At 39.5% G+C, this 21,476-nt stretch overlaps 1 protein-coding gene across 2 annotated transcripts in view; it reads left to right on the top strand.

The window, feature by feature from the left end:
* The window catches only part of LOC122656187, a 69,650-nt gene that overhangs the window by 15,829 nt on the left and 32,345 nt on the right, over nt 1–21,476 (top strand). For both annotated transcript variants that reach the window (XM_043850653.1, XM_043850654.1), the window contains exons 2-3: nt 1,833–1,948; nt 15,242–15,450. In XM_043850653.1, the coding sequence (XP_043706588.1) occupies nt 1,833–1,948; nt 15,242–15,450 (325 nt within the window). The remainder of the gene's footprint in view (nt 1–1,832; nt 1,949–15,241; nt 15,451–21,476) is intronic.

Below are 21,476 nucleotides of genomic sequence, written 5' to 3'. Positions count from 1 at the left end.
GCAATAGAAGACTAGATGATTGACTCTTGAGTCTTGACAGATTCTCCTCTCTCCTTGCATCTAAAACACACGTGAGGGAAGACAATCCCCCATCTGACCTCCTCTGGAGCATGTCAGCAATGCAGACTCTTTCGTGTGCTATCTCCTGAGTATGTGCTCGACATTTCAGGGGAGGTTGTATGTGCCGAATTGCATTATGAATAAAAATTCATTTAAAAGCAACCCATTTGATTTGCGGATTCACAGATCCACACTCTGTAGTCCTGGTTTACCCTGCAATTTGGCTGATATCTAGGCCTTGCAATCATTCATTCCCCTTCTGAATGAGATTCTCTCAAGTTTCTTCAACGAATAATCCAATTGGTTAGATCCATGAAGAATTGATCTGATTGATAGATTTTAATGTAAGATGATGTAATATAATGATCTATATCAATAAGAAACATGCTTAACTCTTTTTGAGTTATTTAGCTGTCATACATTTCTCCCTTAATTTATGCACATCATATTGGTTGTCAAGCAATTTAAAAATTAGATCTAAATTGTGAAAGAATCACATTTAAAAAAAAATAAAAATAAATTAAGAGACTCCAGCAGATGATTGTAGCATCAGCAGAGCAACATTATAGCGCACAAAAAATTAAGATTGGCCCAAACGTCTCTAACCAATAAGAAATCGGAAAAACTTAAAATGAAAAATAAAGCCTAAGCTTAATCATAGACTTCTCCTTGGTTTATCCAGACCATTCTTCATCAACTCCCAAATCAAACTCCTGCTAAGACTCAAATTTCCTGACTGGATGTCACTACTGCATTCCAAATTATGAACTCCTAAAAACACCCAACATCTCCAAATCCTATTTGAATTACAAATCAATTAAAACTCAAATAAACTGAAAGAAAAGGATCTCTTTATTGCCTATAGACTATTGGGCTCCCATCTTCTCAGTTCTTCCTCTTCACTTTGCCATTGTTCTGAAGAATCTCCTGATGCAGAAGAAGAGGTGTGATCATCCTTTATTCGGATTATACAATGACTAGGACGCCCTACATATTGTCAAAGGCTCTGTCTGGCTGGAACTTCGAACTGATATAAGGGAAGGGAAATGAAATTAAAAACCGAAAATGGAACTATGTAATCGTTACTAACAATGATCATTTAACTGACTCAAAACTTGTTAAAGTTAGTAACCAAAATTTTCTTTACTCTGAAACCATATTCTTTAGATTTGAATTGGAAAATAAGGAATCCATTTGAAAAGTTCAATTACTAGTTTTTGTAAGATCCTAATTGGTTACACAATGATTATAAAAAAAAAAGTTGGTCACACAATCGTGAATTCAAACAGTTTTCATTTTCTTTTTTAAATTAATTTCACTTCTCATTATCTCCCTTTGCTTGCAACTAAATGGAGCCAAAGTGAAAGATTCTACCTGAGAAACAGAGGATCACAACTTATCTACCCTTTTCCTTTGCTTTCATCATGTACAGATGCTCATATAATCTGTACCTTGTTCTTTAATCAAATGTAAATTTCTTAGGTTTGCATCCTCCTGGATCATGCAAATGGGAAGCTCTTCTGGATCCTGCTTGACAAGGATTCTACTTGATACTGTGCATATGTAGTTAGCCAGTAGTGAAGATTATACCCATATCATGATGCAAATGTATGTCTGCTTGAATATCACAATTTCTGTTTTCTTTCATAAGCACCATGGAGTACTTTATTGCTCACGTTAATACATCTCATTCATGTAGACAGATCTGCATATATTCAGCTTTAGCTTGCTAGCAATGTTTTCTTCTTTAAGTACTCCTTTCTGTTGAGCAGGATTGGATATGGGTGGATAAGTGCCTCAGGAGGTGATGGTTGGGCAGGAGGTGGCGGCGGTAGAATTTCTATTGATGTCTATAGCAGGCATGATGACCAAACAATTTTAGCTCATGGTGAGATTTCTCTCTCTCCCCTCCCTTCTCCCTCCCCCTCCCTCTCTCTGTAGAGTTGTGTGTGGGGGTGTGAAGACATGAACTTTTTAAAATACTTCCAATTAAATATGATTTGAGTCCACTATTGGACATAAAGTACTGATGAAGTTACTTATTATTGCTATCAAATATTTTCTGTTTGATGCATCAAGCAGCTGACAAATGCAAGGGTTTGGCACTTTTTTTTTTTTTTAATTTAAAATTTCACTGAATATTCACAGGAAATTCTGATGAAGTGGAATATCTTAGATGGCTGCTGTTGGTTATCTCTATCGAGTATGATTTCCATGAAGTAGTAGATTCTTTTTCCTATATAATGAAATATGTCATAGAAAAAAGATTTCAGTAATAGAAAGTATATACCTTTACAGCACATAAAGAGAGCAGGAAAAAACCTTACGAAAGTATACATATCTATTCACATCCCTTCTTATAAATCTAGCAGGGTTCGCCAATCGGCAAGCGTAATTACCAAAATTGAGGTTAACCCCATCAAACTCTTTTGAAGAAGAAGCCAAATCAACCAAGAACTGACCAGCATCCAAGCTTAATCTCAACATGGTTCTAGACTTCTTGCTCTGGCCTTAAATACCGTTCAGTTTCTTTTGTTTCATAAAGCTCAACAAGGCAACAATTATGGAAGGCTGTAATACCATTCTATGGTAGCTTTTCTGGGAGATTACCTGTGACTACTCCATACTAGTTACATATCTACCAAATTGCTTGGCCCTTGTTACATTTGAAAAGAATAGCTGATTGAAAAAACCCACCAACCACCCCCTCCCCGCCCCCCCCAAAAAAAAAAGAAGAGAATATCTAATTAAAAATAGGGCAAAGTATTATCTGGTATACCCAAAATCTGCCATGTGGCATGTTGGATGGTGATGTAAGGCTAAGTCACAAGACCTAACCCAGGCAGGATCTCAGATACACGATCAATAAATTCAGAAATATGGCACTAAACCAGAATTAGAATATCGATGGCAGAAAATTAGATTTAGGATGCAGATTTCAATAACAGCAGTTAGAACACTTGGGTAAACTCCATATGGCTGTCGAATGGATCTTCTCAAGGAACTGGATCATTTTTTAGCAATTAGCCTTCAACTGTCTCTACACGGCTGGCACTAAACCCACTCGCAAATTTGGTAACATCTTCCTTCAAATCAATAATTCGATGGGTAATACTTTCCCTAAACAAAGCTGATCGATATCCACTAAATCTGAATATCTTCCAAAAATACTGGTTCGATGGGGGCATGAACCTGGACAGATTATTGCATTTGATTTCTCTCAACAATCATTGATCTATATCAGATGGGGCCTAAATTTTGTGGACAAGTAGACCCCGGAGTCCCCTGCTAGTGCTCAAATGTCAAGTTTCAACCCAGACGGAGTTTGCCAAATGGCAAAATAGAACTTAGAATATCCAGGGCTATGGGAGAGTGCACAGTAGTGGTCTGAGTACCATAGGCATTCATGGACATACATGTGGATGCTGGCCAGTACACGGGGGAGTATATGATTGAATTTGAGTCTGAAACTTTGCAAGTGGTCCATCCAAAACATCCATTGTTTAGCCAATGGTTAGAGTTGCCACATCAAATTTTGTGGACTGTCAAGGGAATATCTTGATGGGGCCATGAAGTGGCATTTTTCTCTAAAAATACTGTTTGTAATTATAACTTTTCAAATTGAATCAAAACTAGTTGAATTCAGAAAAATTAATGTGGGAACATTAAAATCAATTGTAAAATTTAACTGGTTGAAATCAGAAAAATTAATGGGGGAACAATAAAATCAATTGTAAAATTACGAAGATTTGCTGAGTTTCCGAACTTGAGTTTAGGAGTTAATTATTATTTGTAAAATCTTAGTATACTGGGATAGATGTAGGATCTCTAGTTGGGCTGGATTGGCTGAAGATCGATATGTATTGGATAGGTTGGTTAAGAAGGGCAGAAGTAGGGTGACCATGGCTGCAGTTTTGGTTTTGGGCTGCATGGTATTCCATATTTATCATCTGGGCATGGCAGATGGAAATCCATCTATCAATTCACTACTACATTGGAGAATTCTTAATTGGTAGTTGTAAATAGCCCTGGAACTATGGAACAAAGGATTATCTGGATCTATACCGAGGTGTTGATGGCAATTCTCAAATATTGAAGAACAAAATGTGATACTATAAGATAGAATGCTTTCATTCTGTTGAATCTGTTCATGCTAGATCGTGAATTAGTAATTGCACCCCGGGAAGCTTTCCTTCAAGTGAAGTCCTAAGAGATTGAATCTCAATTTTACTGGGGAGGACAGCCTCCATTCCATAAACTAATGAAAAAGGGTGTTGCATTGGTAGGAATAGACGCTCAATAGGCCCAGAGTACGAACAAGATCTTCTCATGCCAGCCATGCACAGCAAGAAAATTACTGTGCTATCGCATCAAAGAATGTGAACTCATCTCATCTAGGGCTTGAGGGGCATAATGACTACACGTCATCCTCACCTTCCTCCGGTTTTGCAGTACATCTTGGATCTGTGGATTATGTTATGGTCAGAGTCCCACTCATGGCAACCTGGTTGAATTGGGAGAAGCAGTAGGGATTGACTGGATTGCGAAAGAATGAATGAAGAGACAGTCGAATCTATAAAAAAACCCAACCACTTATTCTCGATGCGCTATGTTCTAGTGGCAGTAGTGGGTGAACTATGTTGTTTTGGGAGAAAAGAAAAAGCAAGATATTTTTCGAATGGAGGAGAGCTTTGAGGTATTCCATGGTGTCTATGCTGATTATATCATTTGGGAGAACGAGATTGCAAGATCTTTACCTGACCGCAGTTATCATTGGATCCCTTTCCCTTTGAACTCTATCTTCTGCTTCGAAATTCAAATGCCTTAGTGATGGGAGGTATATTAGGAGACAGCTCAAGCGCTACTCTTTTAACATACTCAGGACCTATGTAAGAGGGAATCAGGAAGATTCAGTCACAGCAGGGTCTCAGCAGAGCCCCGTGCTTCAGTAACTAGACTTGATAATACCCTGGGGCATGATCATTGGGATTTAATGGATTCCTACTGAGACAGTTGGACCAGGGAGGCTATCTTACATTCTGACCTTTGGCCTCAATGATACATTCTCATGCAGACCTATATTGGCAAATGAGGAGGTGGATGATGTGAGGTAGTAAGTCTGGGGTGAAGATATGATTTATTTTTTTTCCCTTCTTTGGGTTGGGGAACGATATCTGTATCCTATTGTATATGTCTATGTTGGCAAAAGGGGAGTTGGATGATGTTGTTTGGTCTGGGATTTATGGGGATCGAATGGATTAGGAGGTGTATTATGTTGTTTAGTTAGGATGGTTCTGATTTGACTCCCTTGTATATTCTTGTCCCAGCATTTGTCATTTGTTACTCACTTGGGAGGTTGAGATGAAATCATGAAATTAGGGCTCAACTTAGAACGTAAAAGTTGCTAAGTTTGTGAGAACAAGGCTTGAGTTCCTGTTGCTAGTTTGTGGAAGAGAGGTGGAGGATGGAGAAGAGGAGTGTTTATATAGAAAGAGTCTCATTTTTTACTGGTAAAGGGTTTTGAAGGTGTTACATCCGCTTATCCTAAAAGCTAGAGCTGTTAAGTAAGGGCAACAACAATATATATTAACGCCCCCAGCACGTGCATGCCTGCCTATATACACAGTGCTACACAAGACACACACTCACGTGGAAAAACCATCACATGGCACCAAGGGGAGAAAGTGTTGGGGAACCCTTATTGCACTTCCTAGGGATTGAACACTTGACCTCCCGGCTTTGATACCATGTTACAACCGTTTTTCCTAAAAGCTCGAGCTGCTAAGTGAGGGCAACAACAATGTATATCAACAGAAGGAGGCTCACCTTTGGAGGGACCTTAAGTAAGGGAACAATAATGTATATATCAATAGAAGGAGGCTCACCTTTGGAGCAAGGTTCCAGGTTTCAGTTTTGAGCTTGGTTTCCACCAGGCTCGAACCGAAACATTTCGACCAAAACCGAAAGTTTGATCAAAACCACTACACTTTTTTCTGCAAGTTTTGATGATGGGTTTCGATGGCCAAATGGACATACTAGGTCCTAAAACTTCTAGGAAATCTATTTTAGGCACTCTTAAGGCCCTGATTGGTGGCACTCCCAATTCCTTATTCCAATGATTTTTTATTTACAGGAGCAGATTGGGAGTGGAATTTTGCTTGGTAGTTTCCGGCCTGATTCCATGCTCCCATGAATCAAACCGACCCCAAATATGCTCTGGGAGCATGTTTTGCAGAGCATCTTTTAGATGATTTTACAATTCTGAATCATAAAGGCACGAAATAAAAGGGCATTGAAGCCTGACTACCTCAAGGAAAGCCCAAGGGAAGGCAGTGAAACATAGTTGTCACGGCGTCTAGGTGGACCAAGGCGTTGGAGAGGGTGTGGATGCAAGGGGACACCAACAAGGTGACCAAGTCGACCAAAATGCTCGTCTTGGCGACTGAGGTGACACTAGTTGTGAAGGCACCTGGATGCCAAGGCAGTCACCTAAGTGACGCCTTGACAACTATGCAGTGAAACCAGTGGAACTCGCACTAGGAAAGCCCGAGCTTCACATGGTACTTTCCCAACCTTCCTCCTCTTCTGCTTCTTCTTCGTATAGGGGAAATTATGAGCATTTTTTTGAACCCTAGATTCCTGAAATGCACATGGGTAAAATCTCATGTGCATTTTTTTTGAACCCTAGATTCCAGATTATGTGTGTTAATTTGATGCGTTGGGTTATTATATCGTATATGTTCAATTTGGGGGAAGGGTAATCCCTTTTCCAAACCCCAAATTGATTGTCTGTAGGTTTATTTTGATGCATTGGGTTATTGTTCAGTTGGATTCCTTCACCCCCCTACCGGCATGAACATAGTAGTTTGATAGCTAGATTTCCTTGAGGTTTATAGTGTATGGCAACCTTCTGAGAATGTTATACTGATCAGATGGAATTTAAGGGGTGTTTCCAGGATTCCATGGGAGGCCAAGGGGCAATTTCGGGGGACTTCAAGGTATAATTTGGACAGAAATGGAAAAATTTACGAGGTACAAAGTCGACAATTTGGCGTTTAATATCCCACAGCCATTTGACATTCTTATGGGGGCCAACAGACGTCCGCATGGTTGGAGTTTTATCGGGACTGAGGGAAACCTTGTATAGTGAAGGAAATTTGCTTATGTAAGATGGGTTGGTTACGTGTTCATGACAGCAGGCATTTGAGGAATTTGGTGATCGACAGATCGTTCTGTATACTCATTATCCAGTTTTATGTATCCGTTTCAAAGTTCAAACGTCATGTAACATATGCTCATATAAAGCTCATTAGTAGTTTAGGTACCAGACTAATGTACATAAGCAGGGATGTTGGAGCATTCATGTTCTTGTAGTGTGGGTAGCTGCAAGATATGATGAAAATCCAGATCAAGGATCTCAGATGCAAGTAGGCCCAATAATCAAATCTGAGATAAAGGAAGCGACTGCGTTGTCAAGGGAAGAAATAAGATTGATGGAAGGGTAATGTAGTTCTAGATAGGGTAAAGCCCTACTAGAAGCCAATTAAACCACGACCAATAACAAGGAACTAAGGGGCTGTTGGTTCTGCAGTTTCAGTAGGACGGAATTGCAGTTTTAGGTCAAATCTAGGGGTTAGGTTAGGATAATGGAAGGGGGGCTTAGGGGGTATGGCTAGGTAGGTTTATAGGACTAATAATGTAGGTATTATAGAGTTTTAAGTGTTTTGAAAATTCTGTAAAACTGGGCAGTAAATCAGGATCGACTATGGGTTTTGGGGAAATTAATGAAGGATGAGGGGATTAGGGTTTTGATGGACAAATATGGCTGAGCAGCAAGATCTAGAGTTTAATGGAATTCAAGCAAAAATAAAGGGTGATCAATTAGGGAAGGGAGTAGAGGATTAGAAGAAGAAATTAATGAACAAGTTGCAGCAGAAATCCACTAGCAGCAGCTTGGACAGAAGTGAAGGATAGAACCACCTTCGAATTGGCATCCTCCTGGCCATCATGGCGCAAGGAGTCGATCGGATTCCACCAATCCCTTTCCACCTTGATAGAACCACAAGGATGCACACTCACAAGGAGCACAGGAGCAGCAACAATGGCAACCAACAAGCAAAAGCTTTTTTCATTAATCAAATTCGTATTCAAGGCTTTGCCCCCGTACAACCTTAAATAAAAGACTCAAAAATAGACTGCTGCTCTAAAAAGGAAAGGCCTAACCCAATCCTTAACCTATTAGGTAACTTAAACTGACTAGGAAACTAAAATACTAAAAGAAATAGACTCAAAACCTGGTTGGACTTATAGAATCCTAATCCAGCCCAATGTACATCACATGACCACTTAAGTTGTCACATGACCACTTAAACAAGTCTCATGATCACTTAAGTGATCACATGACCACTAATTACTTAAAAATCAAAACTAAGGAATTAAAACAGCTAATCCCGTATGCAACCTAATTACCCATATTTTAAGTCCATAAAAGTGGCCTATTACATAGAAAACCCATGGGATCAAAGGCCCAACATACGTATAACCCAACTCTAGACTTATTTCTAAAGAAATATGCCCATTTCGGTGATGAATCTGCATCAATTCTCCCCAACTTGAAAATATTCGTCCTCGAATTTTGTAGTGATGAGGGGGAAACAACATATGAGTAGCAGCTTCAACAATTCCCAAACAAAATTCTGGTGATGCAGGAACATTAGGGATGAAGTCTTCAAGGCGTGGAGCTTTCTCTTCGAAGAACCATGGTGGCGTAACAAACTCTATGTGTTCGATCTCAGAATCACCCGTGAATGCCCTATCCATAGAGTCTTCAGTTTTAATAACCTTCGTAGACACCAGCTCCATCTCTTCATCCTCTACTGTATCAGCCTTATCTACATTGGTTTTTTCGACATAGACCACTTTAGTAGGATCATCTACATGTTGATTTTCCATCTTTGAAGCTATAAGAGTGGTCTCTTTCTTTTCATCACAATTCACTGTCACTTCAGATTTATTTTCAACATCCTTTGGCAATGAAAATATGTATTCTCTATACTTGTCTGTGTCTTCTCTGTAACCTCTGAGTCTATCCTTGTGATCTCTGGCAGGGGTGACTCTTTGTTCTCCCAATCGTTGCAACCTATGTAGGATGGCTTCATTTGCAGCCCTTTGTTCAGCAGCAAATTTCTGGAACAATTCCAACATAGCAGCCATAGGATCTGCTGATGGATTTACTACTTGATTACCATGTTGATCCATGGCTCTGATACCAAATAATGTAGTTCTAGATAGGGTAAAGCCCTACTAGAAGCCAATTAAACCAGGACCAATAACAAGGAACTAAGGGGCTGTTTGTCCAGTTTCGATGGGACAATGCGCTTTAGGTCAAATCTAGGGCTTAGGTTAGGATAATGGAAGGGGGGCTTAGGGGGTATGGCTAGGTAGGTTTATAGGACTAATAATGTAGGTATTATAGAGTTTTGAGTGTTTTGAAAATTCTGTAAAACTGGGCAGTAAGTAAGGATCGACTATTGGTTTTGGGGAAATTAATGAAGGATGAGGGGATTAGGGTTTTGATGGACAAATATGGCTGAGCAGCAAGATCTAGAGTTTAATGGAATTAGGGTTTAATGGAATTCAAGCAAAAATAAAGAGGGATCAATTGGGGAAGGGAGTAGAGGATTAGAAGAAGAAATTAATGATTAAATTGCAGCAGAAATCCACTAGCAGCAGCTTGGACAGAAGTGAAGGATGGAACCACCTTCGAATTGGGATCCTCCTGGCCGTCACGGTGCAAGGAGTCGATTGGATTCCACCAATCCCTTTCCACCTTGATAGAACCACAAGGATGCACACTCACAAGGAGCACATGAGCAGCAACAATGGCAGCCAACAAGCAAAAGCTTTTTTCATTAATCAAATTCGTATTCAAGGCTTTGCCCCCTTACAACCTTATATAAAAGACTCAAAAATAGACTTCTACTCTAAAAAGGAAAGGCCTAACCCAATCCTTAACCTATTAGGTAACTTAAATTGACTAGGAAACTAAAATACTAAAAGAAATAAACTCAAAACCTGGCTGGACTTATAAAATCCTAATCCAACCCAACTTACATTACATGGCCACTTAAACAAGTCACATGACCACTTAAGTGATCACATGACCACTAATTACATAAAAATCAAAACTAAGGAATTAAAACAGCTAATCCCGTATGCGACCTAATTACCCATATTTTAGGTCCATAAAAGTGGCCTATTGCATAGAAAACCCATGGGATCAAAGGCCCAACATACGTATAACCCAACCCTAGACTTATTTCTAAAGAAATAAGCCCATTTCGGTGATGAATCTGCATCAAAGGGGAGGGAAGAGAGATGAGATTGATCTTCTTGGGAGAAAGAAGAAAGAAGAAGAGAACAAAAGAGAAGAGAGAAATCAGATTTGGGACACCAATCCCGTATGCACTGCTCAACAACACCAAAATTCTTTAAAAAAACTAATATTCTTTATTCAAATCTTCTCTAATTGATGGGGAATGTATTACATGTATATAGACCTTCTAAAATTCCTAATTTGACTCATAAAAGGACTCCTAATCACTCTAATAAACTCAAAACAGAATTCTATCTAGCTATTAAGCATCCTAATCAAACTCAAACACTCAATTTAACTACTAATCCCATGTACTAAGACTATCCCCACTTTATAGGCTTATAAATTAGGCCCATTACATCAATAAACCCAAAAATAAGAAGTCTAAGGTCTATACTCTCTAGAACCCAACCATGGGCCAAAATAGAGTCTTTTGAGGCCCTATTGATCGAATTGGACAATCTTAACTGCTTCATGATGCCTCTCATTACTTCCCCTCCTAATGCAGAAACTAGTAATCTCTTCTTTCCTTTGCCTCCCACCAATGATAATCAAAATCCCAATAGCAGTAGTGGGTCTTCCTCATGCTCCACCACAGCAACAACAATCACAACAATTCTGGGTACTGAGTTGTACACCACAAATTGGATGGCTATAGTAGTTTTATAGCTAAATTTAATAATTTACATTTTGAAAACAATATTTAGTAGATAACAATATTTTGGAAGAGGTTGGATTATGGTTATTTGCATTTTTATTCATTCTTCTTAGGTTAAAAACTTGGAAAAATGACTTTACACACTTGACATGGCATTTCTGTAATTATCAATGTGTAGATTGGAGTGATTCTATCAGTTTCTTATCAACCGCTGATTCTGTTCTGAATGTAATCCTAAGTCAATTCCAGAAAAGTTTACCAAGTGGTGATTTTTGCTCTAAAAAATCATGGAATAAAAAAAAGTAATTCCACCCGGAATCAAGGAATTGAGAGCGGAATTGTTACCAATCAGGGCCTAAACAAATTGGAACCCTTAGATTTTTAAAAAATCACACCCAAAATGGTAATTTAACTTTGGACCCTAGGTCGGTAGTGTACACTGTATACATTCTGCAATATAGCATATTCCACACAATGTTAGTATTAGAACACATAATTCAACTAAAGCAATTTAAATATACATTAGGAATGAATATAAATAAAAATATAAACCATTTTATAAATCATACATCATACGTGGTCTATAATTTTTCAAAGTAAATTTTAAATCCAGAAGTTAAAATAATTAATTTTCGGATAGAAAACCCTGACTCAGTGAGGCCATATATCAGCCAACAGTGTCCAACATATGCAAAATTTAGCTCCAAGCACTTAGTCTTAACCTTATTTTTTCAAAATTTTGTTGCAAGAAAATAAAAAAAATTGCAGAAATTTAAAATAATATTTAAAAAACAGAAAAAAAAATCTGGCTCTGCCAAGTCATAGATCGGGCTACGATGTGTAATATATAAAAAATTGAATCTGAATGCCAATTACAAACTATTTATCCACCCCTTTTTGTGTTGCAAAAATTAGTTTATTTTTGGAAAAGTGATATACCTTCCATTTTGAATCTTGCACAAATCTTCCAACAATGCAACAAATCATCGCTTCCACTACGTTCCTTTATTGCCCAAGTATTTGTTCCAACCTACTAGGACAGCACAAAAATGGCTTTCCAAGCTTCACTGGTGATACCTGTTGAAATGAGTGATTCGAACGAAGTTGTGTTTTATTCTTAAGCCAAAGTAATGTTTTGGTCGAAATTTCGGCGAAACGAAACTTTAGACTGAAACATGACTGAAATTTCGGTCGAAATTTGTACATTCTTAAGTGTTGCATGTAGTTTTGTTCCGATCATTTGCAAAATTGAAATATTTCATGAAATTTTGGCGAAACTGTGTACCATGCTTTGGAGGATCTTAGATTCTTGCTGGGATGCATAACTTGTGATTCAGGCAAGGGATTGTAAAAACCCCTATTATGCCTGTTGTAAATGGACCCAAGGGAGTTTGAAGAAAAATATCCCAGAAAAGAATTTAAACAAGATCGTTTAATGGTAAAAAGAAGACAACAACAGTAATAATGATGAAGAAATATCACAAGAGAGCTAAAAACTCCAAACCAGCAATGCCATCAGGCCACTACGCCAAGAAACCAAAAGTCTTACTCTAAAAGGCTCAATTTCATTAACTCAACATCAAGGTTTGATATTCTGACAAATATTTGGTCAAAGTGGTTAAAATTTGGGAAAAAATGAAGGAAATGAAGATAAATAAGGGAAATTGTAAGAAGATTGCAATGAAAATTATAGGGGATTCTTTTGTATGCATAGATACACGTGTAGGGATGATTAGATATATAGAAAAGAAAAAACACATTTGAAGTAGTAGTTTGGTTTCATACCCTATTTTGCTACTATAAGCATTCAAACAGGTTTATTTGACTTTGCAATTGCAATTTCTGAGAACAACAATGGAAATAATCCAATTTCCTATAAAATGATGCTCCACCAAAAACCAAAACTGAATCAATGGTTTATCAAACCATAGGAATTCTTCTCTATAGGATGCTCTTTCATCAACTTGGCTGCTGTGAATTTCATCTTTGTTTGCCATTGCCAATCAGGGACTTTTACGTCCTTGTGTAACAAAGAAACATGTGCTTGAACAATCAGCTGATTTGCGTTCCTTGGTAATGTAGTTCTAGATTTGTAGAAGACCAACTAGAAGCCAATAACCAGGATCTGAGGATCTGTTCTTGAATGGGTAATTTGGCTAGGTCATATTATGTATAATTGTGAAATTAGGGTTAGGGTTTGATGGGATCTAGGGTTAGATGTTAGGGTTAAGTTAGGAGAGTGTGCATTATATGGGAGAGAAGAGATACTGAAAGTTATAGTTAAATCAGATGACTAAATCTGAAGTTATTGAGGAATCCTAGTAAAAATAGGATTGAGGGGTAAAAGGGTAATTTCAGATGATCAGCTAGGTGGATGGTAATGAAATTTGGATAAAGTCTCTCTTAGGGTTTGAGGAAGATTTGATCAATTTCAGCAGGTTCTAAATGTTAGATTTGGCTGGGTAGAATTCTTGCGAAAATCACCTTGCATGTGACCTTCTAGAAGGGAAGAAGAATAATTGCAAAATTTTAATTTCAGACTTGTTGTTTGAAAATATCTTGAACCTTGCAGAGAATTTCCAGCAACTGAATATGTTTCTTCAAGAGATCAGCTACGGCAGAACTGAAACTTGAATGGAGATCAATGGAATGGGGTTGGGGAAGGGAATGGCTATCTCAGCCTGGGCATCTCACACAACCTATCTCAGGATTTTTGGAAAGGCTAAAGCCAAAATTTCATTAGTCAAATTCGTGACCAATGCTGGCCTCCCTTACAAACTTGTATAGAAGACTCAAAAATAGACTGAGACACTAAAAAGGAAAGGCCTAACCCTATCCTTAACTAATAAGGTAACCTAAAGTGGCTAGGAAAGTGAAATAATAAAGAAACAGATTCAAAATAGGAGACTAACTAAACTAATGAACTAAATCCCGTTTTCCTACTTTCTACCTATATTTTAGGCCCATTAATTGGCCAATTACAAAGTAAACCCATGGGATCAAAAGCCCAACACCTATATAACCCAACCCAAAGCTTATTTTCAATAAAATAAGCCCTCTAACTGACTAATTTACGTCGCTTGGTTTCTTGGACTTCTTACGAGTAGTTTGGAAATTGAGAACAACAACCTAAGTTTGTATATGTGTGTCGAAAAAGGGGGGGGGGTGTAGGTGGCCAGACCCCACGACCTGTAAGAACAACAAAGCTATTACCCTCTGAATCCAAGAGCTCAAGGGAGTTCTATCTGATGCCTTACCAATTATCACTAACTTTGCAACCAAAAAATAATGAGGGAACTTCTCAATCATCTCCAAGCTGTAACACAGGGAAGCCAGGTTTGGTGTTAGACACAATCTTGACTTCGTGTGGCAGCTGATCTTGTGGGTGAAAGGTCCTGTACAGAGGTTAGTGAGATGCTGGAACCAAGGGGGTTGAACCATAAAATGATAAAATAATTTGACTATTTGAGCAGTGAGTTCATTCCCTTCTCCATAATGTCTGGCTGGTAACAGTATGCCTGATCTGATTTGACCATTTGAGCAGTGAGTTTATCTGCCTCCAAACAGTGGAACCATAATGTCCAAGGGGGTTGAACCATAAAATGATAAAATAATTAGACTACCTGAAATCCCTAGTAGTTTTGAATTTCAGATGTGAGACGCCAAAATGAGAAACTGCTAAAAAGTCAGAGAAGCAAGCTTAACTAAGACCAACCCAAAAGTAGTATTATAATTACACTGATGATAGTAATAGTAATAACAATAGTAATCTAAACACCTATTAACCTGTACTCTGGACCAGCCAGAAATCTGGAATTACAAAATGCCCTTCTAGCCAGAGAAGGATAATTTGAGTAGTTCCTTGACCATCAGGACTGAGGATAAATTGTTTCAGCTGCACAACCTAAAACATTGCATGCTTTATTGCTGATCAACATTGGGGGTGGGAATGGTCCACATCACTGCTGCACCCCCCCTTCAAAACCCTTTTTTTGGGGTTACCCCTATGGCCCACCCCCTTCCATAGGAATTAATCTCAGAGTTTTGAAGATGTGAGATCCTTTTTACTGCCTTGTGCGCTGATGGGAACTTCTCTCTCAATTAGCTTATGTTCAATGTTATTAGCAATCCTGCTATGTTGGGTGCAGGAGGAAGAAGCTTTGGCTGTCCACAGAATTCTGGTGCTGCTGGGACTCTTTTTGATTCCGTTCCCCGAAGCCTCACGGTCAGTAATCACAACATGTCAACAGATACAGATACAATTCTTCTAGAGTTTCCGAACAATCCACTTTGGACAAACGTTTTTGTTCGAAATCATGCAAAGGCTGCTGTTCCTTTGCTCTGGAGTCGTGTCCAGGTGAATAAGACCTAACTTTGTATGCTTTATAAAGTCTAGTTATGTTTTCTTTATCATCCATCTTAGTATGATTAATCTTTATTTTGGAAAAGTCTTTTGGTTATCATTTTTCTATTCTTTTAAGATGTCTCAGCCTTCTCTTAACATGGACAACGGTTTTGAAATCATGCATATGATCATGTTGGTGAGTCAAGGCACAAAAGAAATCAGTTGAGTTAGTCATGAAACATGCTAAAAATATGCTGGATGCTTAAGAAATGTTCATGAAGAAGATGCGATACTGCAGAAGAAAAAGGTTAAAGGTGCTTCATCAGCCTTCAGTATGATATCTGGGTGCCAATGACATAAGATGGTATTGATCAACCAAAAGATTAAGACCCAATTAGTGCCATCAGGCTAGGATCTTAGGATTGTTCACTGAAGATAGATTCTGGAAACATGTGAAATAGGGAGGAAAAAGAGTTAGGGATGTTGGTATGGTATTTGGGGGTCAAGGTTGTGAGACCTATTGATCGATTATATCATCCCGTTGTAGAGATCTCATGATTGCTGTCAAGTTAGGCTGTTGGGGAGTAGAGGCAATTGTGGAAAGTCTTTAAATCTTCTGAAGCAAATAGATTTTTGACTTTGAGAAATTTAAGTGACAGGATGGTAAATGGTGCAAATATAGGGAATGCCAAAATTCAATTGAGAGTATTCATATTTAGGAAGATGACATGTAGAGGACTAGTTCTCCACCGGGAGGGATGGTGGAGGGCCTGCCAGTCAAACATTGTGAAGAATTAGAGAATAATGGCTTGTGACATTATGTCCACGGCCCACTTTATTTATAATAGATTAGAGAATGTTCTAGAATAGGCACAAGTACTAGAATACCCCTAAGGGATAAAATAAGACAGAAATACCCTTGTACCCCAAATTACAACACTCCCCCTCAAGTTGGTGCATAGATGTCAATCATGCCCAACTTGGAAATAATAGGATGAAAAACTTTACTAGATAAACCTTTGGTAAACACGTCTGCCAGTTGGTCTGCAGAAGTGATAAAGGGAACACAAATGATGCCTTGTTCTAACTTCTCCTTGATGAAGTGACGATCAATCTCAATATGCTTCGTCCGATCGTGCTGAACTGGGTTGTGTGCAATACTGATAGCTGATTTATTGTTACAAAAGAGTTGCATGGGAAGCTGAACAGGAACACACAAATCTTGAAGGAGACCCTGAAACTAGTGAAGTTCACAAATACTATGGGCCATAGCCTTAAACTCAGCCTCTGGACTAGAACGAGAAACCACTGCTTGCTTCTTGCTGCGTCAAGTAACAATGTTTCCGCCCACTAGAGTATAGTATCCAGAGGTGGAATGTCTATTGTCAGGAGAACTAGCCCAATCAGCATCAGTGTAAGCTTCAATGCGCAGATGGTCATGAGAAGAAAAAAGAATGTCTATCGTCAGGAGAACCAGCCCAATTAGCATCAGTGTAAGCGTCAATGTGCAGATGGTCATGAGAAGAAAAAAAGAACCCCTCGACCTGGAGCAGACTTCAGGTACTTTAAGATCCTATAAACAACTTCCAAATGACTAGAGTAGGGATCATGCATGTATTGACTAACCATACTAACAGAAAATGCAATATCCGGCCTAGTATGGGAGAGATAAATTAATCTCCCAACCAATCTCTGATATCCCCCTTTATCCACAGGTTCATCGTTCTTTTGCTTGAGGAGAAAATTTGCCTTTAGGGGGTATCTGCTGGTTTACACCCTAACATCTCAACGTTAGTCAAAAGATCGAGTGTATACTCCCGTTGAGAAAGGAAGATATCTTGATCTGATCATGCAACCTCATTCCTAAGGAAGTATCGTAGCTTTCCCAGATCTTTAATCTCAAATTCGATACCCACAAATGTCTTCAACCGGGCTATCTCACTACTGTCACCTCCTATAACCATGATATCATCAACATACACAGTAAGAACAGTAATCAGCTCACCTTTTTGATGAACATAGTATGATCAGCCTTACTCTGTTTGTAACCTGCAGGCTTCATGGCTTTATGAAAGTGCCCAAACCACGCTCTAGGTGACTGTTTCTACCCATATAAAGCTCGCTTTAACTTGCAGACCTTGCCATGGGTTTTCGGATTGGAGAATCCAAGAGGGACATCCATGTATACTTACTCTTCAAGTCCCCCATAAAGGAACACATATTTTACACCCAATTGTTGCAGCTCCCATCCCAAGTTAACCACACATGAGAGAAGTACTCGAACAATGTTTAACTTGGCCACAAGAGCAAAGGTTTCCTGGTAGTCTATGCCAAATGTCTGGGTGAAGCCCTTGGCAACCAACCGAGCCTTGTATCTATCAACAATACCATCCACCTTCTGCCTCACAGTGAACACCCATTTGCATCCTATAGGTTTCTTCCCCGGAGGACAAGTGACTGAGTCCCACGTCTCATTTTTTCCAAGTGCTCTCATCTCTTCTACCATAGCAGCCTTCCAATTTGAATCTGCCAATGCTTCCTGCCAGTGCTTAGGAATAGAGATGGATGACAAAGAGGAAACGAAAGCATGAAAAGGAGAAAGAGATTCATAGGAGACTGCATTAGAAATAGGGTGTAGGGTGCAAGTTTTAACAGGTTTACAGATGGCAATAGGTAGATCAAGCGTAGAATCAGAAATAGGAGAAGACCTACTAGGTGGAGGCTGTGTGGGAGTACTTGGATCAGGAGGTGACAATTGAAGTGGCACAGTGGTAGTGGTGGTGGCTTCATCTTGCTGCCTTTTAGACTTGGTGCGAACAAAATCCTTCAAAGGAACCGTGGGCTCCCCCTGAACCAAAATCTCCCCCTGCTCCCTCTGAATTGAAATAATGTCTTCTTCCATAGGAGCAATTAGAAGCACATCTTCCTGTCAAGAGGACTCCTCCTGAAGAGGTGCGGCAATGGGAAAAAAAGCTCCACTCATGGAACACGACGTTCATGGAGACAAATATGCGGCAAGAGGGTGGATGATAGCATTTGTACCCTTTTAGAGTCATCGAGTAACCAAGGAAAATGCAGCGGAGTCAACGAGGATCAAGCTTACCATGTTGGTGATGATTACGGGTAAAGCACACACAGCTAAATACCTTCGGAGGTACAATTAAAGTAATGGAACCCGTAAGCAGCTCCAAGGGGCAGCAAGAGTTGAGAACTCAAGAAGGCATCCTATTAATGAGATATGCAGCCGTGAGCACAGCCTCGCTCCAGTAAGGGGCAGGGATGTTCATTTGAAACATCAATGAACTTGCAACCTCCAGTAAATGTTGATTCTTGCGTTCAGCCACGCCGTTTTGAGCAGGGATGTCCACATAGCTTGTCTGATGAATGATGCCATTGTCACCCAAATAAAGCCCTATCAAAATATTCACACCCATTATTTGACCGAAGAATTTTAATCTTGGCATCAAATTGGGTCTTAGTCATTTGGTGAAAGAGTTGAAAATAGCGGAAGACTTCACTCTTCTGGTGCAACAAGTAAATCCAAGTAACCCGCATATGGCAATCAATAAATGTAACAAAACCATCAGTATCCATGAACAGAAATACACCGGGCAGGGCCTCATATATCAGAATGGATTAAATTGAAAAGGTTTCAAACTAATATTATCAGAAGGAGGATAGATCGAATGGGGTTGCTCTACAAAAATGCAAGCATCACAAAAAAAGTGGTTCGGGTTACATTTACTAAATAAATCTGGAAAAATCTTGGCCAAAGTCCCAAGAGAAGGACGACCCAAACGGTAAGCCAGGAGGAGCTTGTATCGTCAATGTATGAGGAAGAGGAGTCTGCAAATCTAGCAAGTATAAGCCGTTGACCACTTTACCACTGCCAATCGTTTTCTCCGTCACCAAGTCCTGTAAAACACAATGGGACGGGAAAAAGGTTACCTTGCAATTCAAATCCCTAGTAAGGCTACTAATGGAAAGGAGATTATTAGCAAAATTCAGCACACGTAAAACAAAAGGTAAAGAGAGTAAAGGTGAGTATTTGACAGGACCCTTCCTAGAAATGGAGGAGAGGGAACCATCAACAACTCTAACTTTATCCTTTCCTGAACCAGGAAAATACTAAAAAAAGGAATGGGATGAACCAATCATATGGTCGGTAGCCCCTAAATCAATAATCCAAGGATTGGATGCAGAGTAGGCACAATGACCACCAACAGAAATACCTTTATGAGCAAAATGGGAATCAGAAGAGGCTAGCATGGAAGTGGAAACAAATGCTGATGGAGAAGAGCTGGGCAGTGTAAGGAGACGACGAAGCTGAGTCATCAAATCCTTTTGAGGGAGAGGTGCTCCAATGGGTGCAGTTTCAGTGGATTCGGTTGGCATGCTTGAACCAAACCGGTCCCGTGATCGCGACCACGACCTTTGCCATTTGCAGGTCTACCATGGAGCTTCCAACACAAGTCTCGTGTGTCGTTCCTTTCCGCAATGCCCTTGTCTGAATTTGGGTGATCATGGGGTGATGCAGGTGTACTGCCTTGGACCGACCCAAACCCATTTGGGTTTTTCATGTGAAGATGAACCAGGTTAATTGGCTTAGCTATGGTTGTGTAACCATCTTCTTCTCCCCCCTTCTTATGCGATTTCTTCTCTCTTCCCCAACAACTCATTTTCCCCCCCAGATTCCCTTCTCCCCTACCGGCCCTTCACCAACTTGGTATCAGAGCCGAAGGATCCATCATCCTTCCCCAATCGACCTTTCTCTTTCCCTTCCTGTTTTTGTTCCTCTTGCTTGCTCAGTTAACGGTACTCATCTTACCGAGAGCTGAAATTAAAATAAAAAAGAGAATATCACTCCCGCAGCAACCCCAAGCCAATCCCTGTGATTTCCACAGGAACCCCAAAGCTACTGCCTCAACTAGAACCCCAACCCCACCCCCTTTGACTCCCACAATAACTCTCCCTTCGATTCCAGTGACTACCCTCCCTTTGATTCCACTCTCTTAGCAAAATCTCAACCTACCACCCCACTGAACCAACCTCATCCCATTATTTCCACAAAACCCCTCTCTACGTTTAACACAGACAACCCCTCCCTTTTCTGCAACTCCGTTCGATAGACCTCTTACCCTAGGTCCCTGTCGGCAACAAAAAAAAAAACCCTCCTGAATCCCACCGTTTTCTTTTCCCCTTTTATGTGAACCAATCGAACCTCTCTCACCGTCTTTGCTTTCACTCTTAAATCTTCATCGAGTGAAAAAAAAGAAGCGAGAAGAAAAGAGAAGCAGAAACAACAGAACAAAAAAATGAGAAGAGAAGAAGAGAAGAGAGAAGAGAAGAAGAAAAAACAAAAATTACATACCTTGGTTGAAGCTCCTTGGCGCGAGTCGTATCCCAATCGTAGTCAGCTACCTCGCATCATTGTTCCTTCAAAGTTGCTGAGCTTCTCTCCTTCCTCGCATCATAGCTCCTCTCGCAGCTCTCCACTGACAAAACCAAGTTCCAGTCGAACTGCTGATCCCCTACTTACTGCCAATGGAAGAAGACTCCAACACGTTTCTTCAAAACCCACTACCCCATGATAAGTTTTTATTTCCTTTAAACCCATTTTCCCAGATTACCCCCACCCCTCTCACGTCCTACTTTAAGTCTTAAAAACTTTTTTTTTCTTGTTTTCTAGAATTACCCCCTTCTTTCCTCTTTATTTTTTTGTCCTAATTTTTAACTTGTTCTTCCAAGCATCGTTCAAAATTTTGCGATATATCGCCAAAATTTCGGTAATTTCGACACTACCGAGACAATATGGGCTTCCGAAATGAAAAAAGTTCAAATTTCGGCGATATTTCGGTATATTTCGTAGAAATTCTGTGTATTGAGCAGTATATTTCGGTACATTTCCGTATATTTCGGTAAATTTCGTAAATACTGTGTATTGAGTATTGAACTATTGACTATTATGAAGTTTATGAGTTATGACTTATGCACTTATGACTTTATGAGTTTAAACTTTAAAGTTTAAACTAAAGGCT

This window comes from Telopea speciosissima, chromosome 3 (genome assembly GCF_018873765.1).
Source record: "Telopea speciosissima isolate NSW1024214 ecotype Mountain lineage chromosome 3, Tspe_v1, whole genome shotgun sequence".
NCBI lineage: Eukaryota > Viridiplantae > Streptophyta > Magnoliopsida > Proteales > Proteaceae > Telopea > Telopea speciosissima.
The sequence above is the reverse complement of the archived record's forward strand: the minus strand, read 5'-3'. Positions and strand labels throughout refer to the sequence as shown.